Source organism: Pteropus vampyrus, unplaced genomic scaffold (genome assembly GCF_000151845.1).
Source record: "Pteropus vampyrus isolate Shadow unplaced genomic scaffold, Pvam_2.0 Scaffold42, whole genome shotgun sequence".
Classification (NCBI taxonomy): Eukaryota; Metazoa; Chordata; class Mammalia; order Chiroptera; family Pteropodidae; genus Pteropus; species Pteropus vampyrus.
In genome coordinates, this window is record NW_011888823.1 from 6,567,197 (window position 1) to 6,585,671 (window position 18,475).

The 18,475-nt window shown below is 34.6% G+C and overlaps 1 protein-coding gene across 1 annotated transcript in view; it reads left to right on the forward strand.

Moving 5' to 3' along the window:
* BARD1 (BRCA1 associated RING domain 1) overlaps positions 1-18,475 on the forward strand; it is a 72,881-nt gene that overhangs the window by 21,683 nt on the left and 32,723 nt on the right. Inside the window, exons 4-5 of the mRNA XM_011358646.2 lie at positions 11,169-12,130; positions 18,081-18,161. Coding sequence (XP_011356948.1) covers positions 11,169-12,130; positions 18,081-18,161 — 1,043 coding nt within the window. The remainder of the gene's footprint in view (positions 1-11,168; positions 12,131-18,080; positions 18,162-18,475) is intronic.

Sequence of the window (18,475 nt, forward strand, 5' to 3'; positions counted from 1 at the left end):
TTTGATGAATCTGATTTATATATACATTTCTGTTAAATTAAGATTAGAGACAAGTTCTGTTTAGAAATAACTCCAAGAACAGTTTTTATATTTAATTTCACATTGAAAACCAATCAGATTTGCTTCAGCCTCAGAGAGCGGGTTTATGTAAAATTGAATTAATGCTGGCAGTGAGCTGCACTTTTTGAAAAAATGGGAAATGGGTTAAAGATGTATGATATATTAGGAATGTTGGTTGTCCATGCACTGAAATTTGGGGTGCGACTCTGAGATTTGTGTCTTTTATGATGTTTTGATTTGATTCTCCAGTTGCTGTATTGTAACATATTAGCTTGCTAGGCTCCTGTAACAAAATACCTACCACAAACTGGTGCCTTAAATTACAAATTTATTGTCTCCCTGTTCTGGAGGTGAGAAGTCCTAAATCAAGGTGATGCTAAGGTTGGTTCCTAAAGGGTCTGTGAGGGAAGAATCTATTTCAGGTCTCTCTCCTTGACTTATAGATGGTGGTCTTCATGTTCACGTGCTATTCTCCCTGTAGGTGTGTTTGTGTCAAATTTTCCCTTTTTATAAGGGAAAATTGCTTGGGCATATTGCATTAGAGTCCCATCCTACTTGTTTTTACTAATTACATCTGTAATGATTCTGTTTCCAAATAAGGTCACATCCTGGGTGTCAGACTTCATTCAATATATGAATTGTAGGAGTGCCACGGCTTAACCCATAACAAGATACGTGACATTTTTTAATGGTGATGAAAGAGGAGGAGAGTAACCCTTAATGCATAGTTAGTTGTGGCATACTGAGGTGCTAGGTAGGTACCATGGGATGCAAAGAAGATAGATGACTTGTCAAGAAATTTTACTGTGATTAGTGATGTTTGAATCATCAGTATGGTTTTCATATTTTGTGGTTCGTGATTATGAAATGCCTTAATATTTCTACATTAAAAAGATTTAGGAAAATTATTGAGTTTAGAACAAGTTTTTTTGTGTGAGACCTGAGGCCTTTTAGAATGCTGTCTTTTTCATCTAAGAGTAGAGATGGAGTTTGGGGAGAGAATTGTGGTGATTAATTTTCTGAAGGCCATTTTGTGTTTGTTTTCCTTATTATAATGAGTAATAATTACTTTAGTCCTTACCAGACTTCAGCAGTTCTGGCTTTAACATTACTTATTTTAAGATAAATTGAAATTTCACAGTTCAGATAAAATATAATCGGACTTTTAGAAACTGGAAGGTCATCTTTAATCTCTTTATTCTGTAGATGAGGAAATTGAGGACCTAGGTTAAGCAAGGCAGTCGTATTGTAAGTTTCTTTTTGTTTTATCATTTAGCATGTCACATTTGTTAAAAGTATAGATAGGTATTCATTATGTTTGTTTAATTGAATTGGAGAAAAATTGAATTGCTAAGATTTAATTCATATCCCAGAGACTAAACCTAATTAAAGCAATTAAAACAATTGTAAAACAAATCTTCAGATTTTTTGTTTCAACAGTTCATTTTACAATAGTGACACCCTTTCTAGTTTTATAAAAGATGATAAATAGAAATTTTATCTGAAATAAAAATTCTGAAATATAAATTTCTGTCCAGATTTGTAATTACCATTTGTGGAATTTTTTCTATTTATTATAATGTAAGTTGCATTGTCTTCAACTTTTCCTCCCTATGTCCTCTAAAACAAACTAGCTTTGAAGAGCATTTCAGGTTTTTTTTTTTTAGAGTATTTCCCTGTGTTTCTTTGTAGTTTATTTAATATATTTTATGTAGTACCTTTATGTTTATATAGCAAGTACTTCTAAAACTAAAGTAGTATAAGGTGAGTGAGGTGAGTAGGTAGAGGGAACTATAGTTGAGACAAATAATAGTTGATCCTTTTTATAATGAGGAAATTGGAAAATGATCTCATTATAAAATAAAGGCATAAGATTTAATGATTCCCAAGGTCTTGCTCCACAATCACATGGTTAGATGGTCAGGTGTTGAAGATGATGAATTAAGTGGAATGGTTGGCTATCTTCCACATTTTCTCTATTTTTTTTTTTTAAACCTGTAGTGCACAATTTATCTTCCAAATGAACCTTGTTACTTGCATTTACTCTAAAATGTATAATTACTGTAATTAAGGTGGGTAATTAGGAAGAACTTAATCAAGTCATGGACGTAGTATATTGTAAATACTGGAGATAAAGAAGCCAGATTTATAGTCATACTTTCTACATCGAGCTTCTAAATACTTGAGCAGATTTTCCTTGGTTCAGTGTACTTTAAAGAGAAAAGATTGTCATAAATTTTTCTGACAACGATTTATGGATAATTTTACTTTATTCTCTATAACATACTCTGCTTTATACTAATGGAATCAAATTTAAAATTTTTTATTTTCTCTTGCCCCTCATCATATTAAATCAGACCTTACAGGTGCTGGTCAGGTTCTGTGAAACATGCTGGTGTTGATGACATTTAAAAAGTATTTTGATTATGCTTTCAAAGATCACAATTCCCTTTTCTGTTTTCTGGTTTCAGGAGAGATGCTGGTCTTTCTGTGGTGAATTACATAGTGTTTCATATATGCTGTGACTTTTTTATAATAGATGAAGATGAGCATTTGAATAGCTGTGTTGCCTTTTTCTTAGATAGTACTGAATACTTCTTAACTTACAAAATAATCATTCTTCAGTGAAGGCGTTAATGTTGCACAGATGGTAGCAAAGTACTTTCCTTTGATTTTTAATAAGGGACAAGTTTGTCAAAGAGATTTCTCAACTTCTGTTGTGAAACCTATAATAGAGGATAATTTGAAAGGCACACAATGTACATCATTATAATCCTTTGATGTAGATTAATGATAGCTAAATCGCATTTCCTAATTACCTCCCTTTTCTATAGTTCATTATTAAATTTTAAGAAAAACTTAGCTAAGCAGCTCCTTGGCAACAGGCACATCTCTGTTCCTGGATAGTTTGTGGTGTACTCAGAAATATTTAAATTCAGAGAATAGAATTCTTTTAAATGTCATCATTAAGAAATTTACTATGTAGGGGAAGGACCAGTATTTTTCTTCATGAAATGAATATGATAATTTATCATGCTTAGAAGCATTCACCCATGAAAACGGTTGTAGCTGCTAACAGTTTGATTTATGTTCCAGAAGTGGTTGGTGATTTTGCTTTTTATAATTTTAACTTAGAAATGCAGAATTTACCTTCACGTTTGTTGTTGTGGTCCTTGCTTAGTCAGGACAAGATACACAACTAAAATATTCTTTAGTAAATTTAGCATTACTGGATGACTATTGAAATTATTGTGTACATTTAAATTACATGAATATGTGCTTCATTATAGGTTAAGAAATACGTACACCTGAGTGTGAAATTTGTTGCCTTTTTAGATGTAGATTTTTTAATTGATTGAATGTGTTGCCACTACTTATAAGCCTTAATTTTCTTTTAAACATCTAATTCTACATTTTGTAAACTTTATAAGCATTGAGGACTTCAGAATTTGACTTGTTTTTAGTTGAAAATGTCATCATCTATGTTTAAAATAAATTTAAAAAAATCAAATACAAGTTTTTACCAGAAGATTAACCTTTAGTCTTTGTAATCCTGAGTCTTGCTTAAGAAGTAATCCTGGTAACATCTCATTTTGACCTTTCCTCTAGACTTGAGATTATATCAGAAATGACTTAGATTTGAAATCTGCTTATCACTGCAGAGGAAAGACCTTGTTGAATTTAGATATAAAGTCTCTATGTGAATAGATACCTCATTCTGTTTGTTTTAATTTCTACTTTGTCGACCAGATGACATTCTGCTAGGACATAAGAGGGTCAGAGGGTCTGCTCTTAATTAGATACACAGTCCAGTAAGCTGAGTTTATCAGTGTACTGTCTTTCAAGTGTAGTGCTTCCATTTCCACCAGGTTGAAGGGATGCTTTTTCAGAGTGGAGTGGTGTTCATATTCCTTTGCTAGGCAGGGATTATATCTCTGAAATTTCTGTTTGAGATAAATACTAATTATTTGTTTTTAAAAATCCACTATATTTTTTCTTAGCTGTTTAAAGTGCTGTCTTTTACTTGGCAGATCTTTTTATAAAGACTGCATTTTTATCCTCTAGAAACATGAGTTTAAAGAAGAAGAGACGGAAGAATCAATTTTGAACTTTAGAGTTGTGTATTAATAATTTTGAACTGATAAAGTGTCCTGTGTGAAGAAAAAATATCTAAAAGGAATTTTAAAATAATATTTCATAATTTTCTTTTCTCTTGTTAATATTTAAAGACATGAGAGTGTTGAAAAGAAATTCATCCCAGAAACAATAAGAAAAATGAAGTTAAAATTGTCGTATCTCTTAAGTGTTAAAACTTCTCAAGAATAAGCATACTCGACAATTTTATATGACACTTTAGTCATATCAGACATGTTTATTTCCTACACACAGTGGATGTTACCAGTCCTTAGGAGTAAGAATGGTTTTCTTAAAGTGACTTAGTTTTAGAACTTGGTTCATTAAAATTTTTCTTTAGGTTCTGTAATGAGAAAATCTATGAGAAAAATTTTATACAGAGTTCTCTTGAGCTTAAATGAGGAATGACTTCTCAGGGGAAAAACATAATTCAGATAGTTTCCTTTTTTTTTTTTTCTTTTTAAAAAACAGGACAAAGAAAACATATTCCAAGTATCCCAGTTGGTCAAAGGGGATTATTAAATCTGTGTTAACTTGGAGAGTGAACATCAGGTGGTGTGAGATCATTTGTTAGCATTGTTAAACCTGCGAGGTGGTGGTTTTCCAGTTTCCCTGCTTTTCGTGTGTGTGTGTGTGTGTGTGCGCGCGCGCTTTCCTTTTGTACCTGAAATGGCCTCTTGGTAATCTAGTTTGTGTGGAAAGAAGGGCACTGGACTGGGAGTCAGGAGACTCCATCCCTCTCTTTTCCTTTAAACTTTAACTCCTCATTTTTAAACTGAAAGAATTGGATGAGTGAGACTTAAGTTTTCTTCTAGCATTAACTTGAATTCTGACCTTCCTTGTTTATGTGTTTGTCAGGATGTGAGGGAGGGCATCAAATAATTTATTCATTAGCATTTTCTGAGCACCATTTATGTACTCACCACTATGGTGGGCCAGCTTGGGTTGGTTTTACCTTATCTGTATGAGGTGGGAGGGGAGGAGAGAAGTTTAAGGAATATTTTTTAAAGAAAAATGAATGGGCTTAAAGGCAAAACAAAGTAAAACAACTCGAATGAGGGTTATTGCCAGAATCAGAAAGTGGATAGCTGTACAATTCATTTACTGACTATTTCGTGAGCATCTGTTAATGGGCAAGATTGGTAGGTCTAAAAATACAATACATATAGAGATTATAATACATACAGTACAAAGAAAGAAACTCATTTCAGCTGTGTGTCTCCTCTACTCTCATCCAATTACAGCAATACTTCACTTCTGACACCAGATGTGTGGGTTTTCCATACATCAGGCTATTCCGTGACACCAGCTGGGTGTCCTACAATTTAACTCAGTTCTGATCCTATCAGGAGATAGCATCAGATCCCACAGGTTAAGGGCTCGGTACCACAAAACGCCCTACTCTCTCCCAGATGCCAGTCTCAACTCCAGATTGTGCTTGGCTAGACATTGGAGGGTCCCAAGATGTTCTCGGGTTTGATTAATTTGCTAGAGTGGCTCACGGAACTCAGGAAAACATTTTACTTATTAGATTATTGGTTCATTATAAAAAGATATAATTTAGGAACAGAGAGATGGAAGCAATGCCTAGGGCCAGGTATATGGGAAGGGGCGTGGAACTTCCATACCCTCTCTGGTCGTGCTGCTCTCCCAGCATCTCCTTGTGTTCACCAGCTCAGAGGCTCTCTGAGCTCTGTTCTTTTGGATTTTTGTAGAGGCTTCATGACATGGGCCTGATTGATTAAATCAGTGACTACTGATGATTGATTCAACCTCTAGTAGCTCTTCATCCTTAGAGATCAGGAGAAGAGACTGAAAGTTTCAACACTCTAATCACGTTTGCTTCCTCTGGCAACCAATTCCCATCCTTAAGGGCTCTCCAAAAGTCACTTTATTAACATAAACTCAGATGTGATTGAAAGAGGCTTATGGTCAAGAACAAAAGGCACCCATTTCACCTTTATCACTCTGGAGCTATTTCAGGAAGTAGGAACACATATATAACAAAAGATGCCCTTATGGTTCTCATATAGGAAATTACAAGAGTTTGGGGAATTATGTGCCACGGATAATGGACGAAGACCAAATATATATTTTCTGTCATCAGTCACAATATCACATATAGTCTGTACTTAATTAAAAGTTTAATGTTTACTTAGTGAAAATAGATATGAGTTCAAATGCCAACTCTAGCAGCAACAATATATATAACCTCACGTTTTGTTTTCTTTTTGTTTAATTCACATAAATATAAGAGAACATTCTTTTTTGCAACTGATAAAGCAGTATAAAAGTGTGCAGAGTAAAACATGAAAGTCTTCCTTTACCCTTTTCTCTCAACCGAAAAGCACAGGATCCCTGTCTCGTTTAACTGTCTCATCTTCCTTTTATGAATTTATGAAAATATTTGGACATAAACATAATAGAATTTAAAAAACAAATGGGATTGTGCTACACTTAGTGTCTTGAAAATCTTTGTATGTTAGCTGCTTTGCATATAATTGCTACGTAAGATTTTGTGATATAAATTCTCCATAGTTAATTGATTCCCAGTTGAGGAACACTAACTTTTTCCTGATTTATGTTATTATAAACATTGCTGCGATTAACATTCTTTTACATCTATTTTTGCAGGCACATGCATGAATATTTTGTAAGATAGATTACTAGAGGTACAATTGCTTTGTGAAAGGGTATATATATTTAAAATTTGCAAATATTTTCTGTTGTCTTTGACATACCTAAATTTGATTTGCTAATTTTTTTTTAGTAGTTTTGCATCTTTGAACATACTCGACAAAGGCCTGTCGTGGATTCCTGCACACACTCTGGGTTGCAATACAGAAAATGTACTTCGAGCTTAGGGGATTAACTGTTTTTGTAGAAAGCAGAAATAAGCCTCCTACAGGGTGACACTATCAGAGTTGCTTGCTACAAACACAGTCCTGAAAAGTGGCCTGGGTAAAGAGCAGCCAGGTCCTCCTTGCCTTCTTGGTACACCATGCAAAATTCTGCAGGGATGCTCAGCACCCCTGGCACATGGCCTCTCCCAGAATCAGTGTTTATTCTCTAGGTACATTCAGTGGTGTAAGTCAGAAACATGTGAATTATCCTTGTCACCTCCTTCTTGTACTCATTTCATCACAAAATCCTGTGGATTTTATCTCCTAAATGTTTTTCAAATAATTCTACTACTTTTTCTACCACCACCTCCCCAGTCTGTTGTCTTCTAGTAATACTCCTACTTTGGCCTTTTAAGTATTATTCTTGCATCCACTTCTGCCTTATTCCAATTTATTTTCCCACACTCCAGCTAAGGGTGTTTTTTATAGTCTCATCTGTACACAACTTTCTTCCTTGATCTCTGCAAGGCAGGTATACTGGCATTCTTTTAGTTCCTTAAATATATAAACATATACTGTACCGCTATGGATCTTTAAATATTTTATTGTCTTCCCATGTCTCTTGGTTTAGTTAGTTAACTGTTTAGATTTCATATATGATACTTTGTTACCATTTATTCTGCTACAATCCTTGCAAAAGCCACTATGATCTTAATCTTGGATGATAGCCACATTGTTGATCACTGTGTCCCCTTTTTTCTTTCTAAAGTTCTTCTACATAGCAGCCAGGTTGATTAATTTAAAGCATAACATTATTTCCCTTCCATGAATTGAGTCTCGGTGAGATCTAGCTTCCTTCACCTGGATTATAATATCCCATTCATTCTTTCAGTAAATATTAATTGAGCATTTGCTATGTGCTAGACACTGTGTAGGCACTGGACTATGGCAGGGTAGAGACACAAATTTTGCCCTTATAGAGCTTATATTCTGATGGGAAGATTCAGACAAGATACAAAAACATAAGTAAAATGAGTAGGGGGATGAGGGTTTGTAAGTTTAAATAGAGTGTCAGGGAAATGTGACATTTGAACTATGACCTGAAGTTGGTGAGTGAGTGAAGCATACAGGTTTTGGGGGGAGAGTTCTCCAGGCAAAGGTCAGCAAGGGTGAAAGTTCAGGGGCAGAAGCATGCTTGGTGTGTTTGAGAAACAACAAGGAGGCCCAGTGGCTGGAATGGTGAGTAAGGAGAGAACAGGAGATGAGATCGGGAAGGTCATGGAGGATCAGGTTCTTTCTGGCCTTGCAGACAACTACTAAGAATTCGGTTTTTATTTATTCAAGTTGGAACATTTTTAGTGACTGGAGGGTTTTAGTGACATGATCTGAACAACCATAAAAGAATCACTGCAGTGTTGAGAATAGACATGGGTGATGAGGCAAGGAATCAGGGAGATGACTTTGGAGGCTTTCCTAATAACATAGCGAGAAACAATGGTGTCTTACACCATGGCAGCAGAAGTGGAGGTAGTAAAGAGTGGTCAGATTTTGGATGTATTTGCAAGTAAAACTGATAGGACTTGCATTTTGTGAGATAGCAGAACAAGTTTGACCTTAAGATTTATTTCCTAAGCAAATGGACTGATAGGTGTTTCATTTACCTAGATGGGAAGAACTGTTGGAGAAGCAGATTTGGGAAGATGTGGATCAGGAGCTCAGTTTGGGTCATGTTCATGTGAGATGGTTATTAGGAGTAGATGTGCAGGTAGAGCTGTTAAGTAGGAGTTTGCAGTTCAGGGTAGAGGTCTGGGCTGCACATATACATTTGGAGCTGTCAGTAGATATATAGATAGCAGTATATATTGGGGATCCCCAACCCCTGGGCTGCGAACTGGACCCTGGCCTATTAAGAACGGGGCAGCACAACAGGAGGTGAGTGGCGGGCTAGAGGGAAACTTCATCTGTATTTGCAGCTGCTCCCCAGCGCTAGCGTCACCACTTGAGCTCCACCTGAGATCATCAGGCATTAGATTCTCATAGGAGCACCTGTCCCTGGTTGTCAAAAAAGCTGGGGGCCTCTATATATTATACAATTACCAAGAGAGTGACTGCAAATAGAGAAGTCTCAAGCCCTTCCACTTCAGAGGTTGGTGAAATGAGGAATACTGGCAAAAAAAAACCCTGAGACTGGGCTCTTTACAGAATGCTTCTGCTCACCTGTCTGACTTCATTTCTATTTTCTGCCTCTTCTTCAAAGCCACACTGGCTTTCTATCCATTGAATATGCTAAACTCCTTCCCATCCTAGGACCTTGACACTTTGCTCTTCCTTCTACTTGGGGAATGCTTTCCTAGATCTTTACATGGCTGCTTTCCTTTTGTCACTTAGATCTCAACTCAAAGCAAGCTCCTCAGAGATGCTTTTCTTGGTAATCTTAGCTAAAGCTTAAAGGTGGTTCATACAAGAATATTCACCCACAAAATGGTATACCTGTCTACTTAGGGACAATGATTATTTTCTTTGTTTAAACTCTACTGAATCTTCGTATTTTAATTCCAAATTACAAATATTTTTTCTAGAAAGTTCTTTTTAAAATATAATGTACACTTCATAACTGTATAGCGCAATGAATTTTCACAAATCGAACTCATTCTGAAGAATAAACAGTACACTAGAAGCCCCTCTTGTTGCCCATTTCCAGTCACTGCCTTCTGTCCCCATTGGGATCATCACTATTCTGACTTAACACATTATATACATTTTAGCTGTTTTTATGCCCTCTTTTTGTATTGGGCTTCTTTTGCTCCAGAGTATATTTGAGTATGTAGTTATATAGTTCATTCATTCTCATTAGTTTTTGGTTTACATAGCTTGAGGTTATATTAGATGGCACCTAAGGAGTTGTAACTATTATCTTTAGTCCCGTAGATTTATTTTGTCTGAAGTAAATTGAAATCAGGTAGTGTGAGTTCTCCAACTTTGTTGTTCAGTATTTTGTTGCTGTTCTAAGTCTTTTGTCTTTCCACATTATAGTTCCTTTGTTTGTCTATGTAAATTTCAGAATTATCTTGTCTGTTTTTACCAAAAAACCTGCCGGAATTTTCACTGGGATTATGTTATGGTCTGTAGATCTAGTGGGGAGAACTGACATCTTAACAGTATTGTTTTCTTATTCATTAACATGGTATGTCTTTCCATTTGTATAGCATTTTTTTCATAAATGTTTTGTAATTTTTAGCAAACCACTTGTACATATTTGGCTAGATTTATATTTAATTATTTTATGTATTTTTGGTACTATTATAAATGGTACTGAATTAAAAAAAAAATTTTAGTTTACATTTATTCCTGGTTAGTATATAGGAATACAGTTGAACTTGATATATCAACCTTGTATTTTATGACCCTGTTAAAGTCACTTTTTTAAAAAATATTTTTTGGGATAGTCTATATAGTCAATCAACTAAGTAGTTCCAGTCTTTCTGCTTTAAACATTTTACAAGCTGTGTGTATTTTTGTAGATGGTACTTCATCAGGTTGAACAAGTTCTCTTCTGTCCTTAATTTGCTGATTCTTTTTTAAAATCATGAATGGATATTGGATTTTGTCAAATGTTTCTTTCTGTATCTGTTGAGAAAATCACATGGTTTTCCTTTAATTTGTTGGTATAGTGAATTATATTGATTGATTTTCAAAAGTTTTTTAAAAAAAATTAAGCATCAGTTAACAAGTCTTAATTTTTTGACTACTGCATTTAAATCTATATCTGCCTATTAATTAATTTAGTTCGTTAATGTGTATTTTCTCCATGGTGCTTATCACCACCAGCATACTGTAAGTTCTACTTATTTATTTGTATATTCTGTCTATACCCAGAAATATAAGTTCCCTGGTTTGATCTCTGCTATATCTCTAGTCCCTAGAACTCTGTCGGGACTGAAGTAGGGTTCTGTAAATATTTGTTGGATAAGAGAATACCCATGCTCACGGAGTTCATAGTCTAGGAAGGGAGAGGAGGTACACAAATAAAAGGTGATACATTTTAGGAGAACTGTAAACAGAATTCTTTGGGAGCTCAAGATGGGAAAGATTAAGTTCATGTAACATATTTCTTTTCCTTTTTTCTTTCAGATTTAAAAGAAGATACATCTAGGAAAAGTTCATTTAATGATGCAGAAAATAAGAAGAATTCAATAAAAATGTGGTTTAGTCCTCGAAGTAAGAAGGTCAGATATGTTGTGAGTAAAATTTCAGTGCAAACCCAGCCTCAAATTGTAAATGAACAAAATGCTCAGCAGGCCTCAATGTATGAATATGTTTCTACAAGTCCTCCAGTAGATGTCTCTGCGCGAGGTAAAAAGGCTTCCACGAGATCTGGGAAAAAGCACAAAAAGAAAACTTTAGCTCAAGTCAACCAAGAATGGAATTTAGAGGCAGACAAAAAAGATGGTGAACTTGACTCCAAAGAGGAATTTAAGGAAAAGCTGGTATCTTTCTGTAGCCAGCCATCTGTTATTGCTAGTCCTCAGATAAATGGTGAAATAGACTTGCTAGCAAGTGGTTCTGTAGCAGATTCTGAATGTTTTGGAAGCGTAACTGAAATCTCTTTACCATTGGCTGAGCAAATAGAGTCTCCAGAAATTAAGAGCAAGAACAAAGTAGTGACTCCTGAGAAGAATCGCTGTGAGAATTGTCTTCCATCTAAGAAATCCGTGCCCTTAGGTCGTAAAGGAAAACGTGGGCTTCGCAGGAGACTCCCCAATCCCAGTTCTAAGAGATGCAGAAGCAGCATTCCCAGCACCAGTGGACATTTTGTTAAGCAAACAGTGCTATCGGAAAACACATCATTGCCTGGCTGTTCTTTGCCACCTTCAAGCAAAGTTGAAGTTGGTGGCCCATTAAGGAGGAAAACCAGTGATATATTAGATGACTCCATTAGCCCTTCACCAGGTATACCACCTTCTACACTGAATAGTCCAAGTTACAGGCGAATGATGTCCAGCCCCTCAGCTGTGAAACTGTTGCCCAATAGCCTTATGGCCATGAAAAGAAATCATAGAGGAGAGACCTTGCTCCATATTGCTTCAATTAAGGTATGAAGCTTACTTTGAAATATAATTTCCAAATGGTATCAAGTCTAAAACAATTTCTTTAGGTTTTGTGAAGAATGAGATTACTAGGATAATTAGTGTGCCACAGATGAGATACTTTTAAAGATTGAACCAGAGAAGTAAAATGCATGGGGACCGCATCCCCGCCTCGAAGCTATAGCCACTGGGCCTGAGGAACATGATCTTGCAGGAGAAAACCAATATTTCACTTTTTTTGCTTGTACTTAAGGAAGTGCTTTTGTTTTTGTCTATTCCATAATGGTTTTGTTTAGTTTTCACCTTTTTTTTTTAACCCATTCTTCTCATGCTCTATGAATATAGACAGTTGCCAAGTTACTGCTGGCAACATGTCTTTACCTTGCAAAAGAGGTAGGGGCAACGTGACAGGCGGCGAGCTTCTGTATGTATGACACTCCTAGGGGCACTGCCAGAATTTGGAAGTTTGAAAGATGTGATCTGTATGTTTCTCCAGTGACCTGGAAATTGACTGTGAGAAATGACTTCCTATGGTTCACTGCAAAAGGAGCTTCTTTGTGACCTACAGCCAGCTTGATTCTCTTTATTTATTGCCTCAACACTTGGGGTGTGGCAGTGTTTGTTTCTGGAATCTGGCTAGTTTGTGGAGCATGGGGTGTGCTTGCAGTGGTTAATGTTTGAAATTGACCCAGCTACTACACATAAAGAGGAATAGTCAGCACCACAGCTTTATAGACTGAGATCTGTGATTTCATGCAAGTGTTAGGAAGATATGATATGGGAGAGCTTAGTACTAAATTAGGATAGCTTTTATGATTTTTCAGTAAATTCATTGGGAAATCCTTAGGTCCTTTGCATGGATAAAGGACTTTGGGAGGTCTGGAAAAAACCTCATGGATGCCCCTGAACATGAGGCTGGTGAGCAACATAAAGCATCCAGGAAGAACACAAAGTAGACACTGAGTTTAGGGACTCCTTTATATTTGCGTTGGGAAAGAGAATTTCTCCCAGCTGTTAGTGTTTTATTTTATTTTTTTTCCCTTGCTTTATCGTCCAGTAAATGATGAATGTAAAATACTCTATATCTGATGCAAGTGGAGGGAACCTGCAGCTAGGGATTGCATATACTTTGGACAATTTAAATTTTCAGAGTTGGCTCTAGTTACATTTTAGTTTGATTTTTGCAAAGCATGATTTAAAAATCAGATTGTATTTTTGTCTCTTTGTTATATATAACATATATATAATATATATACACATCAGCTGTTATAAATCTTAACACGTTATTAATGCTTTATTGACATAAGTAGCTAGCATAATAATTATTTTTTGTTAATTTTTCTGAATATACGTAAGAATGTAAGCTGCTTTAGTTTCTACATTTTGCTTTCTGGGAATTATTTTCAGACTACCAGGTAAGCATCTGCTTACATTGATAGAGAATTTTTCTTTTAACAATACAACTAATTTATCTTTATTAATGAGGCTGTCTAGGACCTAGAGTCTAGGTCATGGTTTGGCAAACTCTTAAAGGGGCAATTAGAGTAAGTATTTTCAGCTTTGCAGACCAAATAGCCTCTATAACAACTATTCAATTCTGCCGTCCTAGTGCAAAAGCATCCATAGACACTATGTAAACCATTAAAACTTTACATTCAAAGTCAGATATCTGGCCATTGTCTACCTACCCTTGGCGTAGGCCATGGAGAAAAGCCACAGTAGAATCCTAAGACAGGAACTTTCACCTTCTGAATTATTCAGATACAGTCATTGCTACCAATACTTTCACATGTTGTTTTTTCTGCCTCATATTCTTTCCTTTCCTTCCCTTTTCCCTTCTGGTCCTTTGTACCTAACTTTCAAAATATAGCTCATATCCTACCTTCTTAATAAGTCTTTTTAAGAATTCCCAGATTTAGTTTCTTCTCTGCGGTGGACATTATTTTGTTTGCACTTAGATTATTTAGCTTTCTGTTTATTATATGACTCCTCAATTAGATTTTGTGGTTATCCAGAGTATGTTCCTTCTTTAAAATTTAATTTCAAAATATGAGTAATAACTTTACATTTCACAAATAAAAATTAAAATTGAAAGCCTCACTCCCATTTCTGTCCCAACTACTCTAAAAGCCCATCCCACTTTTTAAATTTTCTTATGTATTTTTTGTTAATTTCTTTATGCAAATATAAGCAAATGTTTTCCATATTAGTACACAACTTTCTGTACAGTCTGTACATTTTTTTCTATGAACTTTATTTTTTTAATTAAACTTATTGAGGTAACACTGATTAATAAAATCAAATGTTTCAAGTGTACAGTTCAATAGTATGTCATCTGTATATTGCATTGTGTGTTCACCACCCAAAGTTAAATTTGTTTCTGCCTCCAAATATTTAACCCTCTTTACCCCTATTTTGTACATTTTTATAGTGGCATAGTTTCCATGAATTTTTTTTTATTTAACTAGTTTCTTACTGATGAATACCTGTTTTCCACTCATTTGCTTTTATAAACAGTATGACAGTAAGCAATCTTTGTTTCATTGTAAGCAGGTATATCTTTAGGATAAATTCCTAGAAGTGGGAATTCTAGGTTAATGTAAAATAAAGTATCTGTTATTTATCTTGGCAGTAGAAGATTCTTATTAAATATTCAAACTACCTAAATATTCAGGCTGCCTGAATGTAGTCAGTTACTGTATCATCAGCAGATACTGTTTGGACTGTCAATTCTCAAATCCTCTTTCCCTCAGGAGCATGGACGTATTGGTCAGCCAACTAGTTTTTGGACATTCAACACCTTTTAAATGCAAATTCTACACAGGATTATTCCTGAATACCTTATTTATACTTATATTACATTATAGAATTTCAAACAGAATATTCATGCATACAATGTTTGGGATGTTGTGAATATTCTTATTTAACCAGAACATAAGTTGAGATCCATTAGGCTCTTTATTCCCTGTGTTTCTATTTGAACATATATGTCACCTGTGGATAAATTGCTGCTGAGAACATTGTTATTAATGAGAGATTTTATGAAAAAGCCTTATGCCTAAGTAGAAACTAGGGTAAACACTTATATTGTTTATTTTTCTGATTTAATGGAAAAAACATACGTTAGTATTTGACATTCCTCTAGACATAGAGAAAATTTTGATTTATTACTCTATAATGTCACCTATGTTGGATAATTTGTTGGGGCTGGGAAAAACCTCCCCAAAGTTCTCTAGTACAGATTCTTAAAGTGGTAATGATTACTCATAATTTATGCTACAGTAGCAAACATATTATGAAATACCAAGAATGGCTCGAAGTTGGCATGTCATATGATATATTTGTTATGCAGACATAATAGATAATATTTAGAGGGCACCTTACAGGGCATGACGTGCTTAACATAACAAAGGTAACGAGGATCTTCTGGGTAGAGAGAAAATCCCTCATGAGGATTCTCCTTCAGAGTTTGACTTTGTAATTCATTATCTTTAAGGCAGTCTTGTTATATTGTGTGTAAAGTCACATTATTACGTGTCCTTCATACTAGCTTCCTGAAAAAGAAACAAAGGACTCAAAAACAAACTGGCATCAGTGATATTTTCAAGATTTTAATTTCTAGAATGCCTCTCAGAATCAGTATTCCTTTTTCCTTCTGTCACCCACCACCTTCGGAATACCAGTAATTTATTGTCACAGTGACTAGGTTGTCAGAATCATCTGTGAAATTAGTTTATTCAGTAAACTGACTAAGAAGCCAAGGAAGTATTTAATATATTTTAGAACTCCATTCGAGATGATATATATTTTTTAATGACACCTAGTTGCTAAAAGGAGAAGTTTAAGATACTTGGTCAGTTCATTTGTGTGGAAAAGCTTAACCATTTGGGGTAACTAGTCATTATTGTGCTAATTGAAATGTTTTGTACTATTTTTATAAAGATGTTTGTTAAAATTTTGGAAATGTTAACCTTTATAATAAGGAAAAAGGTGTGTGTGTGTGTTTTTGGAAAGTTAATTTATATTGTTATAGTATATACATATGTGTGAAGAATCTTTCCTTTAAATGAAAGCTTAGCAATAAGAAAATTCAGTGTGATGTACTTGCTTCCTTATTTACTTCAAAATAACCAAATCCATTTAAAATTTCTTATAAGCCTTGGTAAATGCTTTCCTTAGATAATTTTTGTTTCTTGCTGCGGTTTAAAAATATCTCAATTTTTTTTAAGTTGTGAGGAATCTAAACGTGAGTGCTTATTACTTAGAAAATATTCTATTACAGAAGAAAGTAATTTAAAGAAATCAGAAGCAGAAGTTAATTTATTTTTTGGAAATCTTATATTGGTTCAAGCTCAGTTACTATGGATTCTATCTAATTATCATAATTTTATTTATGTGCATGCCATTAAATTTACATAAAGTAGGATGAAAATATGACAAACTTTTAAGTACTAGGAAAGGGAAAGCAGATTGGGTATAAAAAGTAAGCAGTTTGCAAATCAACTATACATTTCAGAGAAGTCTAGGAGTAGAATGTTAACAGAAGACATCTTTGATTATATGAAGAGATGATATGAAAGAATACCAGTCTAGCAACCTTATGAGATTCTGCTTTCAGTCTCTAAATTGTCACTCTGTTCCTATATGACGACTGTTCCCATGCGACTCTTCCATTCCACAATGGTGTTCATATTATTTTATGGGCTTCTTGAGGTGAATATGATTTTGTGATTACCATGTAGAATTAGAATGAAGAAATTTTCAAGAAGTGTTTTTGGATACATTTTATGTTTATTTTCATGTTGAAGGTTGGGAATATGTGTGGTTCTGGTAGTTCATCTGCCCCAATATTCATGGGATTGTTTTTAAAAATTCAAAATTATGTCTTGACAGATGTTCCTGAGCTCATTTGGAACTGGCTTGAATATAGAGCAAAAGCTGCTAAATACATGTTAACTCGTACTAGAGGTCTGGAATTTGCACCCCTCAGGAACTGTGGAAAGTGTTTTTTATTTAAACTAGAGCTTTTGATTTGAAACACATAATGCTTATTTTTTAGGTCCATGGGATATTTAAAGTGATTTTGTTAATTTAGGAACATAAAAAATATATGTCGCATGTGGATTTGGTTTTTAGAACACTAGGTAAGCTGCCATCATAAGATATGCTGGATTTGAAAGGTAGCCCCAAACAAACAAACAAAAGCAGATATTACTGTATTGAGGGGACTTCTACATTATCAACCAGTAGGAAAAAAAGTCATTTCAAAAGAGTGTCAGGGCTGGGAGTAGGAAAGAGATTTCATTCTCCCTAAAGAAGTGCTTCACAAAACACGACATGGTCATAAGTAACTTGTCAAAGATAATTTATTTTTTATTCAGCCTTTTTCAGAGAAAGCTCCGTTAGTTATTTTTGGAGAAAATAAGCCTTGCTTCTGCCTGGAAAAAATATCTTTGAGCAAATAAGATAAATATAAACTAAGTATATTAAGGATAAATAGAGTAACAGCCCGTAAGACAGCAGTTTTTGGCAGTTTTAACGTTGGTTTCACTGAGCAGCTCTCTTAGCTTTAATTTTGTTTTAAACAGTACTCAGAAATCATTTTCATGTATGTTCAAAAGGATATTTTTCACAAATAAAATGATGACTCTAAAAACTTTATTATGATCAAATGATCTTTGGCTAGTGTCCTTTATTTGGTATTTTGAAATGAATATTGGTATGGGTTGCTAATAGCAGAGATTTTGTACTCTGTATTCAAGGATGGACCATATGATTTCCATGACCTCAGAACAGTTCATACATATATATCTTATTTATTAATTCATGAGCAATAGGCATAAGAGAAAGAATTTAAGTTTTATTTTAACTTGAAGCAGAATCTTTTAAAAATCTCAATAATTTTTTTCCTTGATGATTTTTAATTTCTTTTTATTTTTTTATTTTGTTGTACTAGGGCGACGTACCTTCTGTTGAATACCTTTTACAAAATGGAAGCGACCCAAACGTTAAAGACCATGCTGGATGGACACCATTGGTAGTTTTCTCTTTGTTTTTTATTCCCATTCCATTCTCTTTATGTTTTATAGTTACTATAGTTTATAGTTATGTAGTTGTCTATATATCATCCTCTGCCATATATACACTCTTCTTAATCTGAAGAATTTATATTTTTCACCAAATAAGAGAATATGGTTATTTTTTCATATAGTTTTTCAATTGTGACAGGTATGAAGTGAGCTACCTTTTGACTGACTACCTTTAGAATTAGGAAGCCAGTTATACCATATTGCTGAATTTAGCAAATATACAGAGAGGTTAACTGCCACAACCGGCAAATGACTTCATTCT